At 40.5% G+C, this 17567-nt stretch overlaps 3 protein-coding genes across 3 annotated transcripts in view; 2 read left to right on the top strand and 1 right to left on the bottom strand.

Annotated features, from left to right (window-relative positions):
- LOC136181101 (NLR family CARD domain-containing protein 3-like) overlaps positions 1 to 17567 on the top strand; it is a 785212-nt gene that overhangs the window by 17472 nt on the left and 750173 nt on the right. The window lies entirely within an intron of this gene.
- The window catches only part of LOC136181107 (NLR family CARD domain-containing protein 3-like), a 432016-nt gene that overhangs the window by 194265 nt on the left and 220184 nt on the right, over positions 1 to 17567 (bottom strand). The gene's annotated exons all lie outside the window — the stretch shown is intronic.
- On the top strand, positions 13904 to 17448 carry LOC136181133 (NLR family CARD domain-containing protein 3-like). The gene is made up of 5 exons (XM_065961557.1): positions 13904 to 14103; positions 14229 to 16032; positions 16139 to 16312; positions 16408 to 16581; positions 16677 to 17448. Exons 1-5 carry the CDS (start codon positions 14067 to 14069, stop codon positions 16834 to 16836), a joined length of 2349 nt encoding a protein of 782 aa, XP_065817629.1. The 5' UTR covers positions 13904 to 14066; the 3' UTR covers positions 16837 to 17448.

Below are 17567 nucleotides of genomic sequence, written 5' to 3'. Positions count from 1 at the left end.
TTTTTCACACACTTTGAGAAGAAAACTTGGAGGTAACTCAGTCTCCTGTTGCATTGTACTGAGACAAACTGAACAAAATGTCTGCTAAATCATCCAAAGGAAGAAAAACATGTCTTTTAACCACGAGGCTTTCAACTCGTACTCCGACCGCGGCCTCCACTGAAAAACCTCCCCGGGGAGAAGCAGCCTCAGCTGCAGCCGCATCTACGACGGACACGGAGACTTTTCAAAGTGAGCTTCTGTCCTCCCTGCTCAAAGATTTGATAGAGACTCTGAAGATTGAGGTCCGGGCTGTGTTGGAGAGTGAAATGGCAGTCATTAGAGCCGACATTACTGCAGCCAGGTCCAAGCTAAAGGAATACAGAGAGTCCATTAAATCCTCTCTGTCTACGTTGAGTGTCACGGTAAAAGGTATGGAGGAAAGCCTGTCTGCATGCACTGATGACGTTTCACATTTACAGAAAGAAGTACAGCGACTCACTGCAACAGCTGATACTCTGATATTCATCATCCTCTCTGTTTCTATTTCTCTTCATCCTCTCTGTCTGTATTTCTCTTCATCCTCTCTGTCTGTATTTCTCTTCATCCACTCTGTCTCTGTATTTCTCTTCTTCCTCTCTGTCTGTATTTCTCTTCATCCTCTCTGTCTGTATTTCTCTTCTTCCTCTCTGTCTGTATTTCTCTTCATCCTCTCTGTCTCTATTTCTCTTCTTCCTCTCTGTCTGTATTTCTCTTCTTCCTCTCTGTCTGTATTTCTCTTCTTCCTCTCTGTCTGTATTTCTCTTCTTCCTCTCTGTCTCTGTATTTCTCTTCATCCTCTCTGTCTGTATTTCTCTTCATCCTCTCTGTCTCTGTATTTCTCTTCTTCCTCTCTGTCTGTATTTCTCTTCATCTCCTTTGTCTCCTGTGTGTGTTTCTTTATTTCATCGTCTCCACTTGTAGGAATCTGTAATCTTGTGTTCATGACGTCACAGGACTTTCTTTAAAGGGATACTTCACCTGTTGAAACATGAATCTGTATTGACATTGGGTCATATATGTAGAAATGTGAAATACATTTTGAAGTTGGTGCCTTCTTGACTGAGAAAGAAGAATTGCTCGACTTCCCAACTTGACGTCATCACATCGGGGGAAAATATGTTTAGTTAATGTTAACATACTTTTTATCAATTCACATATTGACCATCAACTTTTTGCTCAAATATAACTGTAACAGTAACATTTCACTGATCTTCTTTGGAGCATCAACGCAACTGAACTGAAATCATGTCGAAAGAACGACTTCCTAACTCGGAAACTTGGAGCACCTGAGCAGCACCTGAATGCATCATAAGACCTGAGGGTCATGATGGAATAGTTCATGTAGTGCAGCTGGAGGGGGGAGGGGCCCTGAGACATGATTTATAGATGAACATTCTTCTGATAAGAACTTTTTGCGTATGGGTTTTTAGAAAAACATAATAACTTTCCACAGAGTTTAAAAAATAAAAATAATTTTAAACAAGATTTTTTGGTAGGTAGGACAGAATCAGAAACCAAAGACAGAGAGTGGGGAATGACTTGTGGGAAAGGAGCCACAGGTCGGATTTGAACCCGGGCTGCCCGCTCTCCAGGACTAAGCCCCAACACATTAAAGAAGAACATGAGGAACTGTGGAGCAGTCAGGAGGAAGAACAGCTTCAAGAACTGGAGGAGGCTGATACCACCAAGTTCCCCTTCACTCCTGTCTCTGTGAAGAGTGAAGATGGTGAAGAGAAACCTCAGTCCTCACAGCTTCATCAGAGACAAACTGAACAGATGGAAACAGGAGTTGATGGAGAGGACTGTGGAGGAGCAGAACCAGAGTGGTACTCAGAACCAGAGAGAAGTTTACAACCAGTGACTGAGGTCAAGACTGATGACAGTCATGATTGGCAAGAGACAAGAGAAGATCTTTCAGAATTAAACTTCAAAAATAAGAAACTACAGACTGGTAAGAGACTACATAGGTGCTCGGAGTGCGGTAAAATATTTAACGCAAAAGGAAATTTGACCAGACACATGATGATTCATACTGGAGAAAAACCCTTCAGCTGCTCTCAATGTGAGAAAATATTTACCCTTAAGGCCAGTCTGACATATCACATGGCAATTCACAGAGAGAAATCCTTTAGATGCTCTGAGTGTGGTCAAACATTTTACCGACAAAGAGATCTGACTATACACATGATTCTGCATACGGGAGAAAAACCCTTCAGCTGCTCTCAGTGTGGAAAACAATTTAGACAAAAGGGGGGTCTGAAGTTACACATGTTAGTTCACACAGGAGAGAAAGCCTTCAGCTGCTCTGTTTGCAGTAAAAGTTTTACCCAAAGAAGAAATCTGACCATGCTGTGCCCTGAAAAAGGGTAAAATGAATTAATGGACTCAAGACACAATGCTTCCTCTGTCAGTGTCATGCAGAATGATTTAATTTATCTTTTTCAAAATGATCCACATAGTCACAATGGTGCTTTCTTTTAACATTTCTTTTCACAGGCAAATATGAAACATAACAGGTAAGTACAATGAAATAAAATTATCAACTGTGTTGAAAATACAAACAAAAATGTCCTGTTTATCACTTTGCTTCATATTTCTTTCTTTAATTTCTCATTCTTCTGTTGAACAATTTCTTCCTAACAAAAAAAAAAATATATGCTCACTGACACGATTAAACATGAATATTCTCAACCATGACTATTCTTATAAACACTTTCAGATTCTTAATAATCTTAATATGCACACACATCCAGACCTACACACACGCTCATGCCAACACTGACCTCGTGTGGTGACGTGTGCACGACATACAACACGGAGCTAACCTAGCTTAGTGTCTCACTGAACTTCCATCAAATGTAAATACAACGTTTTAAACATCAACCTTTCTGTAAGTTCCTAACAATAAACACGAAAACATCCCTAGAAACATCCTTTGTAGATAAACACAGATATATATTATCTTTTTACCTGAAAAAGGGTAAAATGAATAAATGGACTCAAGACACGATGCTTCCTCTGTCAGCGTCATGCAGAATGAGGCATCGCGGCTGAGAGCTCCCCCTTCCGGCCTCGGCAGGCATAACTAATCAATCACATGCATTATCTCTTGACAGACATTACAGGTAGATGACAGATTCATAAATCTTGGCAGACATATCTGTCTATTTCTGTCTATTTAAATCCTTCAGACTGAATCTTTTTTAACACTGATATCTTTTACAAATTATTAAACTTAAATGAACTTCTACAATTGTTTTATGACATTTTTTACAAGAATTCGCTATTTTATGTCACTAAAATCATATTTATTTCACCATGAATTTATTTATAACTTATAACTCAAATAAATTACACCTATCACAACCACACTTGTTAGTCCACACAGGAGAGAAACCCTTCAGCTGCTCTTTTCGCAGTAAAAGTTTTACCCAAAGAGACAGTCTGGCCAGACACAAGTTAGTTCACACAGGAGAGAAATGCTAAACCTCAGACTGACATATGAACCAGTAAGTTGGGAGCAGCTATGACGTTTGAATTGAAAGGGTTTATATGAAACAGTTACAGTGTAAGGATCCTTCTTCTCTCCTGATATCTTCTCTTCTTTCTGTCACTCTGTTTCCTTGGAGGCCTCTGTGTTGGGTAGCACAAGTTCTTCAGACAGCTCATGTGTAACCTTGTAATAAATAAACTGATGTAGAGTGAGAAAGACTTTCATCTACTTGTGTTATTTTGTGTCGAGTGTCTAAAGTGTCTTTCGTAAAGAAAAGGAGTTCAGCAGATCCTGATGCAGAGCGACCACAGTCAGGTCAGGTCGATGTCGATTTCACTGAAAACCTGTAACCCTTAATAAGAATCCTGCAGTCAGAATACAAAATAAAGAAAATCACAAACTGAATGATAACACCTGTAGATGTCATCTGGCATTCTGGATTTACTCAACATCTTGTTAGAAGAAACGATAGAGATGCATTATAGCCTTCAGTGTGTGTAACTAAATGGTATATGGAAAAAAAACACTTCAATGGTGTGTTTATTTGTTCTGTTATCATTTCTCTCTTTGGCTTCCTTTTTGCTGCTTCACTGCTTTTTATACATTTTCAGCTAAGAGGAAAATGATTCTTCGATTGGTCTTGGCGCTATCCAATTCCCACGGTAACCTGACTCGTCATCAATCTTAAAACTTTTCTTATTTCAATAAAAGTAACTGCTTTCATTCATCAATATTTCACCTCCAAGCAGACCCTTATTCTAAAAGACTGAACACATTGGTTTGGGTTAGGCCACGATAGTAAAAGAGTTCAAAGAGGAGACTTTAATGCAGCGAGGTTACAACTGTTTATTGTGTGTGGTTCTGAAAAGCAAGGAAAATATCTATGAACAAAATTCTTCACATATACATTCCTATTATAATTGTAAAGTAATCTGGGGAAGCAGTTTTCCACTTATACAATATTAACCATGCATCTTTTAGCATCCTTACCTTCCTTTTTCTCATTTTAACACCAAACAACACAAATCAGAATTTAAGTTAATATAACCATTAAATGAATCTGAATTTTAGTATCTATTCAGTTCTTTATCTTTTGTTTACAATTTAAACAAACCAGTTAAATGTGTTCAATATTAATTATTATTTACCCTTCTAATTTAATTGTTTCCTGTGAACACTACACTATAAAACCAGAATGCAGAGTGCATCACTATGAAATAAACAGCCTACATTAAATACATGTCACCATTCAAACATTCTGAACAGATAATTACCAAAGAACACAGCACACTTACCAAAGGTATCTCTGCTGTCTTCCTTTCATTGAATTCAGCCTGAAAGTGTCTCAGCCTCTCACCTCACTCCTGCTCTCACACACACCGCTGACACTCCTGTCTGTCAGTTAGAGCCACTCAGCAGGTTTACACACCTGGCTCACAAAGGTTACCTGATTTCCTGACCTGCTCAGTGCTGCTCTCCAGTGTTCAATACAAACTTTAAATAAAGGCTGACAACAGAGATAACCTGATAAGTAATAATAAAGCTGATTAACCTTTAAACACAAAGTAAATAAAAGCATATTAATATTTTCATTTTCTGTTTGTCCTTAGATTTTAACAAAACAAAGACTGATTTAAAAAAAATCCCCCAGACACCAAACATTTGTTATATGGAAAATAACTTTCTTTTTTTTTCATAAATAACAACAGTGATCAAGTATTGAAATTAGCATATAAAGGGTTAAAATCCTCAAAATGATTGAATGTTTGGTAGATTTGAGCAGGCCGGAAGTTGTTTAAGAGATTTATGCAGAAAAAAGCAAAAAAAAAAAAAAAGTAATCTGTTCTATTTTTATAGCAGATTTTTGGAAGTGAACATTTTTGTCCTTAATGACTGAAGAGGGTAGTAAATTAAACTGATGTATAAACTTTATAACTCATCGGATTGTTTTTTATTAAGGGAAACGGCTATGCCCATATTATGATTGTGACAGTTTGATTGACAGCTCTGCGCGTCGCATCTGTCTGTCGCGTCCATGGTCGCGTCAGGAGCAGGAGCTATGTACTCAACACTAGCTTAATTCGGCTTCATCCCGCTCCCGACCTTGAACCGTTAGCTTTCTTCATCTTTTTTTCTTCGTTTGGAGTGTTTGTTTAGCAAATATCTAACAACGAATATGTCTTGCTGTGCGGTTAATTGTAGTAACAGACCATCCAAGAAGTCGATTCTGCAGTTTTTTCGATGAGTGATATAGTAGTGTTATATATTTATTGAATACTCTGTCAGGTGTCTGTCTAGTTTTGCGGGGCTAGCTTGTTTAGCGTTAGCTTGTAAACCAGCCGGCTAACTGTACAATTGGCCTCAGTGTAGCCCATTATTTACGCTCAATGGTTTAGCCGATCTCCCATTCATGCCAAAGACGCTAAAGTTAACATCTCTAGCCAGCATTATTTAATTGGGGAAAAAAGTAATTCCGAAGAGTTAGAAATTTGAGTTGTTAAGATGTTGAAAAGAATGAGTTTGTGTGAAGCTAAAGGTTCACCTCGGTGGTTAACCACAGACTTTAAATATGATTATCTGACGTTATGATGAATGCTATACTCAACATAAATGTCGAAATTTATAAATAAACTTTGGATATTAATTCTGCGTTAGTACTTTCCAATAATAATGTAATATGTCATTGTTATTTTTGAGATTATTTTTTTGGTTGACGTTCATTTCGACGGCCCACAAACTGAAAATTATATTTTCTGTCATGATTTTTATAACATAAACATGCGATAACAAGTACAACTCGACGGGTAGAGATCAGCTATATGAAGCTGTTGAAGCTGTGCCAAGTGTGCCATTACGCACAGAGGTAGAGAGATATGAAACATCAACTTCAATCAATAATCAGTTCTAATGTTAATCCGTTTAGCACAGAATATTGGGAGTTACACCCATGTTGTCCAAACGGCTCCAATAAGTGCGCCAGGGACCAGAGGCTCTGAATATTTCTGATGTATTCTGTGACTTTTTTGTCTCCTCTTGCCGCGACGGAACAGCACTCTCGGTGCTCCTACAAATGAAGCGTTCTTAATCGATATGGATGCTCTTACAAAGAATATAGCAGTAGTAATATATATATATATATATATATATATATATATATATATATATATATATATATATATATATAAATAACATACAGAATGAAAATAACATATACAGTAAAGCAATATGTACAATAAATAGTTTTAAGAATACAGCCATGTTGATGTATGTGAATAAGATAGACTGACATATGTGTTAACACATTTAGCCTGTAAATAGTTTTCCTCTAGGTGATTCAGATTGGCTGGAGCAGTGGATGCTCAACCTGAGAAGACAGAACTGGACTCCCAACAAGGCCTCTCGTCTGTGCAGTGAACACTTTGAAAGCTGTCACATCGGCACTGATTCCAGGGTATGGAGATATTTTAAATATTATTATTAACAAAGAAATGTATTGATTTAAACTGATGAAGTACTATCCACAATAAACTGCTTAATTGCACAGTGTAAGTGCAACACAGATGAATACAGTAAATTAACACAAAATGGATTTAATGGATAACTGCTATTTTCTGTCTCAATAATTTTTTCCTTTTTCCTTTTTAATATGGGAGGAAATGTCTAAAGAACACTGCTGTGCCTACCATTTTCCACTTCCCAGAGGAAAAAGTGCCAGGAGGAAAATGCTTGGTGGTGCAAATGAGGTAAGTGACAATGGCATGGTTGTTTTGAGTAGTGGTGAGGAGGTTTCAGATGTAGGTGATGGTAGCAGTGCCGTAAATCTCATTGCTGATCACAGCAATGTCATGATGGAAGACACACGGCAACAAGCCTTTGTTCCTCAAGATGTCATTCATGATGACATTACGCTGACAGTGAATGCAGGGGAAGATGTTGGTCTAGGTAGCAGCAATCAACCCATACATCAGAGTAAAAATTGGACAGCATTAGATCACTGCCAAAACAGCTAAGTTTTGATCTAATGGCCGTATCTCAGGGTGATCACTCTTACGGTGTTTCTCATTCTCCAAGAACACTGAAGAGGATGGCTTCTGCTACAGAGGTAAAGCTCTGTGCAGCTCCAAAAAAGCTGAGGTTAAAAGTCCAGCACACAAGATTGAAGGCAAAAGTTTCTTCAATGAAAGGTTTAGTCAGTTTCTTCTGAAAAGTGCTTCAGAAGAAACTTCTAATTTCATTGGAATGTGCCTCTCTTCTTTCTGATCTTGAAGATGTTCCAAGAGAGATCTTTCAAAGACTAAAAAAGAAGAAGTCTGTGTTTTCAGAGAATCTGAAACAATTCGCCACAACACTGCACTTCTACTCTCCGAAGGCCTATGACTATGTCAGAGAGAAATTTCTTTTGGCTTTGCCTCATCCACAAACCATAAGAAAGTGGTATAGTAGCATCTCTGCAGATCCTGGATTTACTGTTGCTTCTTTCACAGCTTTAAAAAGTCATGTTGCTGATCAGAAAGGATTAGGTAAGGACACAGTTTGCTCATTGATGATGGATGAAATGTACATTCATAAGCAGACTGAGTTTGGGGGGGACCAAATTCACGGCTATGTTGACATCGGAGCTGGTGAAATTGAAAACGTAATTGCAACACAAGCATTGGTCCTCATGGTTGTTGCAGTTAATGCGTCTTGGAAGATCCCCATTGCTTACTTCCTCATCAACAGCATGACCGGACAAGAGAGAGCAAACATTGTCCGAGAGAGCCTAGTTAGGCTTCATGAAATCGGTGTTAGGGTTGTCTCATTGACATGTGATGGACCATCTCAAAACTTTGCAATGGTCAAAGAGCTTGGTGCCAAGTTGGACCTCGTGGACATGAAACCTTTCTTTTTCAATCCTGAAGATCTCACACAAAAAGTCCATGTTCTCTCGGATCCATGTCACATGCTCAAGCTTCTTCGGAATGTCTTTTCAACAGTCGAGGTTCTGGTGAGAGAAGATGGCCAGCAGATAAGACGGCAGTACATCAAGGAGCTCAACAAGCTTCAGGAGAAGGAGGGTTTGCGCCTTGGCAACAAACTGATGATGGCACATATTCAGTGGCGCAATCAAAAAATGAAGGTACATCTTGCAGCCCAACTCTTCAGCAGCAGTGTGGCTGATGCCATTGGGTATTGTAAGAGGGGGCTTAAATATCCCCAGTTCTTTGGATGTTCAGCCACTGTTCAATTCTTGCGCACCATTGATGCTGCTTTTGATGTCCTTAACAGCAGGAACCCACTTGGAAAGGGATTTAAAGCCCCCCTGAAGCCAGAAAACAAACACCATGCCAAGGCCATTTTAGATGAAGCAGAGTCACTCCTTTGTGGGCTCAGAATGACAGGAAGAGACAACACACTTGTACATGTGCACTCTACACAGAAGAGAACTGCCATTTATGGTTTCATTGCTTGTGCAAGAAGTGTGATGGGCATCTATGAAGATCTGGTAGAGCAGCCAGCAGCCCCATGCCGATACCTTCTGACCTACAAACTCAGCCAGGACCACTTGGAGCTGTTCTTCTCTGCAATCAGAGCACGTGGCGGATTTAACGACAACCCCAATGTGAGGCAGTTTAGAGGAGCTTACAAGCGCCTCCTTGTAAGGCATCAGGTAAAAAGAGGCACAGGTAACTGTCTCCTTCGTGACAACACAACCATCTTTGATTCAACACCCGCGACTGAATGTTGCACGCAGGTTGGATGTGAAGCCAGTTGAAGTGCTTGTGCCTGAGGATGACAGTCTGTCTGACCTTCCAGATGTTGACAGTCTATCTGAGTACAAAGACGCAGCAATTTCTTACATCACAGGCTTCATCGTCAAGAAGATGAAACAGAAGACAACATGCATGGCTTGCTCACAAGCACTGACCTCAGATGACTCGGTTCACCATTTCATTACTTTGAAGAACAGAGGTGGCCTCCAGAAACCATCACCGGACATCACTGCAGTTTGCCAAGCTACTGAAAGACGCTTTCAGAGGCTTCTAAAAATCAATGAGGGCAAGCCTCCACTGGGAAGAGGAACAACTGCAGCAATTGTCACCCAGGTTCTTGCAGATTGTTCAGAGAAGAATCTCTTTCCCCAGCTGCACAGCCACATGTTTGACATGTGTGTTGAAGCCAACCATGTCCATGTTTTGGTAAGGATGGCTACTGCATGGTAGTGCAAAGTTCGACTGAACCACATAGCAAGAAGAGAGGCAGAAAAAATAAAGGAAGGTAAAGTGGTTCGCAGAAAGCTTACTGAATTAATCCATTTTTATGGAGATTAAATAAAAGGTGTTTGGTCACTTCTGTGTGTGGTTAAAGTACATAAGTTATTATATATTTTGATATTGTACATATGTGTATATATTTGTATGTATGTTTCTATTACTGTACAGTATGTTCTTCTACCTGCCTCTCTTTGTTTATATGTGCATATTTGTATGTGTACATATTTGTATGCATGTTTCTATATCTGTACGGTATGTTCTTCTACCTGCATCTCTTTATGTCTATATATATATGTATATTTGTGTATATGTTTCTCTAATTGTACAACAAATTCTATTTCCTGCATATCAGAATGTGGCCAACTCCTTTTTGATGTTTTTCTCGCAACATGGGAAATGGTAACCTCACCTCACCACTACTTAAAGCCAATGTCAGATAGAAACTGAACACATGAATGACTGTCTTTTAGAGTCTGCATGAACGGGGCCTAAGATGATGTTGATCTGTTAATCATTTTCAGTGTCACATTCGTTGTAGTTATTATGTACATAGTTTATGGAATTGTTTGTCCAATTAAAAGTTGATTTCAAATTTTAAATGTCTACAAAAAATACATATTATAGAATTTACCTATAAACAAAAAAAACTTCAAGATGTTCAAATGTACTGTATGTTAAACTTTCTGATTTGTATTATAGAGTTCACCAACACATTTTTGGATCTCCAGGTTTGATAAAAATTTTATATATTAATATTTAAGTTATGTATTTTGAATTGATTGTTAATTTTGCTGAGGGTTTTTGGAAATTGTTATTGTTACATAGTTGTTATAAGGTAGATAAACATACTTCCTGATTTATTTTGTGGTTAATTTTGTCCCCATTGCTCACCCTCAGGTTCAGTAATAGTGCGTAACTTTTGCATTGTTGTTGTATTCTTGCTTTTCATTTTCACATGTCCTGTGCTGTATAGTGTCTTTGGTGTTTGTCCCGTGTTATATGTTCCTACTCTTGGCCTGCACCTTGTCTGGACTCATTTTCTGCTTATGTAACAGACGGGTCAGGGTTCGTCCAGTAATGTTTACAGTCTATGGTTGTGACGCAGATCTGTTCTCCGTGTTGAAGGCAGAGTCCTGTAAAATATTATAATCCTCTGGTTGAAGGTAAGAGACTCTTTTCACTGTTGTTAAGACTCTCTGTTTAATTTAAGTGTCAAAAGAGCTGTAAGCTAACAGTTAGCCACCAGGTTCACTAGCTTCTCTTATTACAGTAGAAGAACAGGGATAGGCCTAAAGATGACTCTCAGTTAGCACGCAGGCTATGCTAACATGCTAAAATGCTAACAGAACAGAGAGCAGAGTGAGGAAGGGGAGGAGGGAGGGGGTCCACTCTCTCAGGCTCACACTCACTGTGCACGCCATGTAAGCGGGAGGAGAGGAGAAATGACAGAGCATTCAGATCCTTATAGATAAGAAAACAGTAGTGAGGGTGAGAAGTTAAACCCTGAAGAACCATGAGAATGTTTATTAATGACATCATACATTTCTTCATACAGACAGACGGACGAAATTTCGACTCAAAGATTAACGCTCACTCTCTGTTACCTCATAGCATGGCATAGCGGTCAAAACAGTGAATGTGCTCTCCGTCCAGCAACACCTGAAAACCAAGTGAAAGTTCCTACCTATAAAGAGTATCACCTTAACCCAAAGGTGACACCTGCTGGAACAATTTGTGTCTTACTCTTCATTCTCCTAAACATGGCTCCTACACAGACTATAATCTGGAAGTCATATCCATAATCGATGCATCCCTAGTTTTAACATATTCTTCTGCAGCAGTAGTATTAACATGCAGCCACAGGTGGAGGGGAGAGAAGTGTGTGATCACCAGGAAGTCAGTCAAAAGCTTCATGGTGGTTTTGGGGGATACTGCAGTGTTTGCATATCAAGGGGCTGAAAGGATGGTGTGTTCATGGATCACAGGACAGATTGGAGGGTCCAGTCCAAATACAGGACTGCTTATTTTTGTCCCAGTCAAGCTCCATGGAGGACAAGTTTAACTGTGAAGATTCTGATGAAGTTTCATATGAAGATGTAATAACTCTTTATTGATCATTCTTCTCAGAGTGCAGCTCTCCCAGCAGGGGGCGCTCTGCTATGGATCAGTGTGAGGACACAGAGGAGGGAGTCCCTCCCTCTAAAACCTCTCTGTGTGAGGAACATGAAGCTCTGAGGTGAGGATCTCTAACTGTCCATGACTCTTCTCCATGTCACAGCTCAGCACTCACATCTCTCCACCTTCATCATCATCATCATCATCACCACCACCATCATCATCATCATCATCATCATCATCATCATCACTGTCTCATCTGCTGCTCACAGTAACTAATAATGTTGTTTTTTTGTATCAGGATGCAGGAACAGAGACCAGACTCTCCTGGACCCAGCTGTGTGTCCATGAAGAGTGACTGGTCTATGAGTCGCTATATTGACTTTAAAGATGGACTTCCGGCTGATGGAAGGTGAGATCTGAAATTGACAAAGAGCTCTGTTCTGCTTTTCTGTAGGCTCACTCTTTCATCCTCAGCCATTTACATCACTCTCAGTCTTCAGTCCATGTTCACCTCTCCCAGGACTCGTACTTTTCTCCTGTTTCTCCTACTTCTCCACCAGAGGTCCTCAGAATTCACCTCCTTCTCTCCTAGGTTTCAATAGCCCAGACCTTCCCCTCTACTCTACTCACCTGTCTTCATTTTCCTCATCAGCTTCATTTTGTTTTCTTACCACATCATGATCATTGTGTGCTTTGGTTCTATCTTGTGTTTTTTTCTTTTGAAGTGTTTGTATTTGAACCCTGACCTGCCTGAAGGCTGTAAAATGTGGAAAAGAATAATTTTATTGCAGCTGTGAGTCAATTTATTTTTGCATTTGGGTCCTTCCCTGCGCCCTATTTCCCCGACCCTGTCAGAACTTAACCTGCCTGACACAGAACCAGCCGACAGTGTGATGGACTTCATGACTTCAAAGCGAAAACAGCCCTACTAGAAAGAAGCTAAATATTCTTAGACAAAGTCAAAATAATAGGCCAAACCTTAAAAAGAGACAAATCTGAGGAAAGATTTATTTTTGGGCTGTATCATGAAGACTGCAGACAAAGATCTTCAAAGCTCTTGAGTGTTTTTACAAACCTTGTAGGATCCATATTCTGGACTTACTCACAATATAAAAACTACTGTGATGGTGCAAGCAGCACTTATTCCCATCTGAAGTGATGTCAGTCTGAAGACTTTGTCCCAGAAGTGAGTTCCAGGTTGAGGTTCCTGAAGTTGTTATGGACAAGTTCTTGATCTTGATCTGTTCTGTATCCTAATAGTATTTGCTGCTTGTTGTAAATGCTGCTCGGTCTCTAAATGTGCTATGGGAGGTAGAGCCTCCAGTTTTCAGACTCCTCTCCTCTGGAATCGTCTTCTGTTAACTTTAATTTCATCAGTCTAAAGAATTTGAGGACAGACACAGTGTTGGCTGTATTCTGAGTGAGATACTGTTCTAATAGAAACAGAGAGAACTGTGGAGAACTTCACCTCTGCCTCCTGATTACTGATTATCCATCTGCCAGTTTAAAATGGAACAATCTGATTGTCCAGCTGTTTGTTTGTATCAGGATGCAGGAACAGAGACCAGACTCTCCTGGACCCAGCTGTGTGTCCATGAAGAGTGATCAGTCTAAACTTCTTCCAATCTTCTTTAAAGGTGGACTTCCGGCTGATGGAAGGTGAGAATTAAAAATCAAGTTAATGTTATGTCTCTGTTGTTTAAAGACTCATAACTTGGCTCAGAGTTTCATTATATATATCCTGTTGTTTTCTTGTGTAATATGTTCTGTCACAGAGTTCAACAGGAGAGCTCCAACGTTCACAGAGATCAATCAGACCAGCAGAATCCAACAGACCTGGACTCCATCTTTATGGTGTGTTCAACACACTGTTAATTAATACACTACCATTACAATAATTTAATGCTAAGTTATTGTTCTGTTTAGACCAGCTGACCTGCAGACTGACAGATGAACCACATGTTGAGTTCTACCAGTTTATATTAAATATCCAGTGTCTCCTTCTGTTCCAGCTGCTGGAGGAGAACATCATCACCTTTGTGAAGAACGAGCTGAAGAGAGTCCACAGGGTTCTGAGTCCAGATTACCCAAAATGCTTAGAGAGTCAGAGTGAGGATGAAGAGCAGGGGAGAAGCTGCAAAGAGGCATTTTTGAAGATCACTCTCCACTTCCTGAGGAGAATGAAGCAGGAGGAGCTGGCTGACTGTCTGCAGAGCAGTAAGAACATTTTAACAGATTTAGTATTTTAGAAAAAGGACAAAGAGGTTTAAAGTTCAAAACTCAGATAGTCATGTGATCTATATCAGGATCTGTTCATTGATTTCAGTTCTTTCTTTTTTCAGGAACGTTAGGTGCAGTGTGCCAAAAAAAACTCAAATCTAACCTGAAGGAGAAGTTCCAGTGTGTGTTTGAGGGGATTGCTAAAGCAGGAAACCCAACCCTTCTGAACCAGATCTACACAGAGCTCTACATCACAGAGGGAGGGACTGGAGAGGTCAATGATGAACACGAGGTCAGACAGATTGAAACAGCATCCAGGAAACCACACAGACCAGAAACAACCATCAGACAAGAAGACATCTTTAAAGCCTCACCTGGAAGAGATGAACCAATCAGAAGAGTGATGACAAAGGGAGTGGCTGGCATCGGGAAAACAGTCTTAACACAGAAGTTCACTCTGGACTGGGCTGAAGACAAAGACAACCAGGACATACACTTCACATTTCCATTCACTTTCAGAGAGCTGAATGTGCTGAAGAAGAAAAAGTTCAACCTATTGGAACTTGTTCATCACTTCTTTCCTGAAACCAAAGAAGCAGGAATCTGCAGGTTTGAAGAGTTCCAGGTTGTGTTCATCTTTGACGGTCTGGATGAGTGTCGACTTCCTCTGGACTTTAAAAACAACGAGACCCTGACTGATGTCACAGAGTCCACCTCAGTGGATGTGCTGCTGACAAACCTCATCAGGGGGAAACTGCTTCCCTCTGCTCACCTCTGGATAACCACAAGACCTGCAGCAGCCAATCAGATCCCTCCTGAGTGTGTTGACATGGTGACAGAGGTCAGAGGGTTCACTGACCCACAGAAGGAGGAGTACTTCATGAAGAGATTCAGAAATGAGGAGCAAGCTGACAGAATCATCTCCCACATCAAGACATCCAGAAGCCTCCACATCATGTGCCACATCCCAGTCTTCTGCTGGATCACTGCTACAGTTCTGGAGGATGTGCTGAAGACCAGAACGAGAGGTGAGCTGCCCAAGACCCTGACTGAGATGTACATCCACTTCCTGGTGTTTCAGTCCAAACTGAAGAACATCAAGTATGATGGAGGAGCTGAGACAGATCCACACTGGAGTCCAGAGAGCAGGAAGATGATTAAGTCTCTGGGAAAACTGGCTTTTGAGCAGCTGCAGAAAGGAAACCTGATCTTCTATGACTCAGACCTGACAGAGTGTGGCATCGATATCAGAGCAGCCTCAGTGTACTCAGGAGTGTTCACACAGATCTTTAAAGAGGAGAGAGGACTGTACCAGGACAAGGTGTTCTGCTTCATCCATCTGAGTGTTCAGGAGTTTCTGGCTGCTCTTCATGTCCATCTGACCTTCATCAACTCTGGAGTCAATCTGATGTCAGAAAAACAAAAAACATCTCGGAGGTCTAAATTATTCAGAGAAAAACCTGACCCAACACATTTATATCAGAGTGCTGTGGACCAGGCCTTACAGAGTCCTAATGGACACCTGGACTTGTTCCTCCGCTTCCTCCTCGGTCTTTCTCTAGAGACCAATCAGAATCTCATACGAGGTCTGCTGACACACACAGGAAGTGGCTCAAAGACTAATCAGAAAACAGTCAAGTACATGAAGGAGAAGATCAGTGAGGATCTGTCTGCAGAGAAAAGCATCAATCTGTTCCACTGTCTGAATGAACTGAATGATCGTTCTCTAGTGGAGGAGATCCAACAGTCCCTGAGATCAGGACGTCTCTCTACAGATAAACTGTCTCCTGCTCAGTGGTCAGCTCTGGTCTTCATCTTACTGTCATCAGAAAAAGATCTGGACGTGTTTGACCTGAAGAAATACTCTGCTTCAGAGGAGGCTCTTCTGAGGCTGCTGCCTGTGATCAAAGCTTCAAACAAAGCTCTGTACGTGCTCACATAACTATCCAGTTCAAATGTAGTTCTCTTTATTCAGAAATAACAACTATAGTTTGTAATTGCTTTCATTTGTGTTCTTCTGAATCCTCTTCAGGCTGAGTGGCTGTAACCTCTCAGAGAGAAGCTGTGAAGCTCTGTCCTCAGTCCTCAGCTCCCAGTCCTCTAGTCTGAGAGAGCTGGACCTGAGCAACAACAACCTGCAGGATTCAGGAGTGAAGCTGCTGTGTAGTGGTTTAAAGAGTCCACTCTGTAGACTGGACACTCTCAGGTAAGGACTTATTCATGTGAAAGTTTACCCAATAAGCTTAAATGTACTTAGTTTATTTGATATTTAAATTAACTTACCAAACATATCCTCTTCAGGCTGAGTGGTTGTAACCTCTCAGAGAGAAGCTGTGAAGCTCTGTCCTCAGTCCTCAGCTCCCAGTCCTCTAGTCTGAGAGAGCTGGACCTGAGCAACAACAACCTGCAGGATTCAGAAGTGAAGCTGCTGTGTAGTGGTTTAAAGACTCTACACTGTTCACTGGAAACGCTCAGGTAAGGACTTATTCATGTGAAAGTTTACCCAATAAGCTTAAATGTACTTAGTTTATTTGATATTTTGATTAACTTACCAAACATATCCTCTTCAGGCTGAGTGGTTGTAACCTCTCAGAGAGAAGCTGTGAAGCTCTGTCCTCAGTCCTCAGCTCCCAGTCCTCTAGTCTGAGAGAGCTGGACCTGAGCAACAACAACCTGCATGATTCAGGAGTGAAGCTGCTGTCTACTGGATTAAAGAGTCCACTCTGTTGACTGGACACTCTCAGGTTAGTGTGCTGCTGATCCACATTATTCATCTAAGATCACGTTTTCTTGATGAATCATTTATTAAATGGGCCTTGGTGGTGGTTTAAAGTTTTACTGTATGTTTCCACATTAAAGCTGTAAAGCTCTGAGCTCGTTCTATAGCTCTCAGTCTTTTAGTCTGAGGAAGCTGGACTGGAATAAAGAAAGTTAAATATGAAGTTCTTTCCCCACCAACAAACAAACCATGGATAATGTTTGGAACATAAAGAACTAAAGAATCTTTATTTCAGATGAAACAGTTCAGAACTGTTTCTACATCACTGCTGATGTCAAAGCAGTCTGTGTGTTTATCTCACGCTCTGTCTTACCTTCACTATTTGTCACCAGAGGAAATATTGATTAGTATCAGATTATGAAGTCTATTCTGTTCAGCTGCATGGTTATGACGGGATGTTACTGGTAAAACAGAGAAGAATGGACCAATGGATGTTAAGTATGTTGTGTGTGTGTGTGAGTGTGCGCGTGTGTGTGTGTGTGTGTGTGTGTGTGTGTGTGTGTGTGTGTGTGCGTGTGCTTGTGTGTGTGTGTGTGTGTGTGTGTGTGTGTGTGTGTGTGTGTGTGTGTGTGTGTGTGTGTGTGTGTGTGTGTGTGTGTGTGTAGTCTGTCAGGTTGTCTGATCACAAGAAAAGGTTGTGCGTCTCTGGCCTCAGCTCTAAGCTCCTCCCCCCTGAGACATC

This window comes from Labrus bergylta, chromosome 2 (assembly GCF_963930695.1).
Source record: "Labrus bergylta chromosome 2, fLabBer1.1, whole genome shotgun sequence".
In the NCBI taxonomy this organism is placed as follows: Eukaryota; Metazoa; Chordata; class Actinopteri; order Labriformes; family Labridae; genus Labrus; species Labrus bergylta.
Note: the sequence above shows the minus strand (reverse complement) of the source record. Positions and strands in the feature narration are given on the sequence as shown.

Bases quoted from the DNA above. Each gene is read 5' to 3' on its own strand.
- LOC136181133 (XM_065961557.1), top strand. From the start codon at position 14,067: ATGAAGCAGGAGGAGCTGGCTGACTGTCTGCAGAGCA. The intron at 14,104-14,228 runs GTAAGAACATTT...TTCTTTTTTCAG, and splicing joins GGCTGACTGTCTGCAGAGCA to GAACGTTAGGTGCAGTGTGC. The intron at 16,582-16,676 runs GTAAGGACTTAT...TATCCTCTTCAG, and splicing joins TGTTCACTGGAAACGCTCAG to GCTGAGTGGTTGTAACCTCT.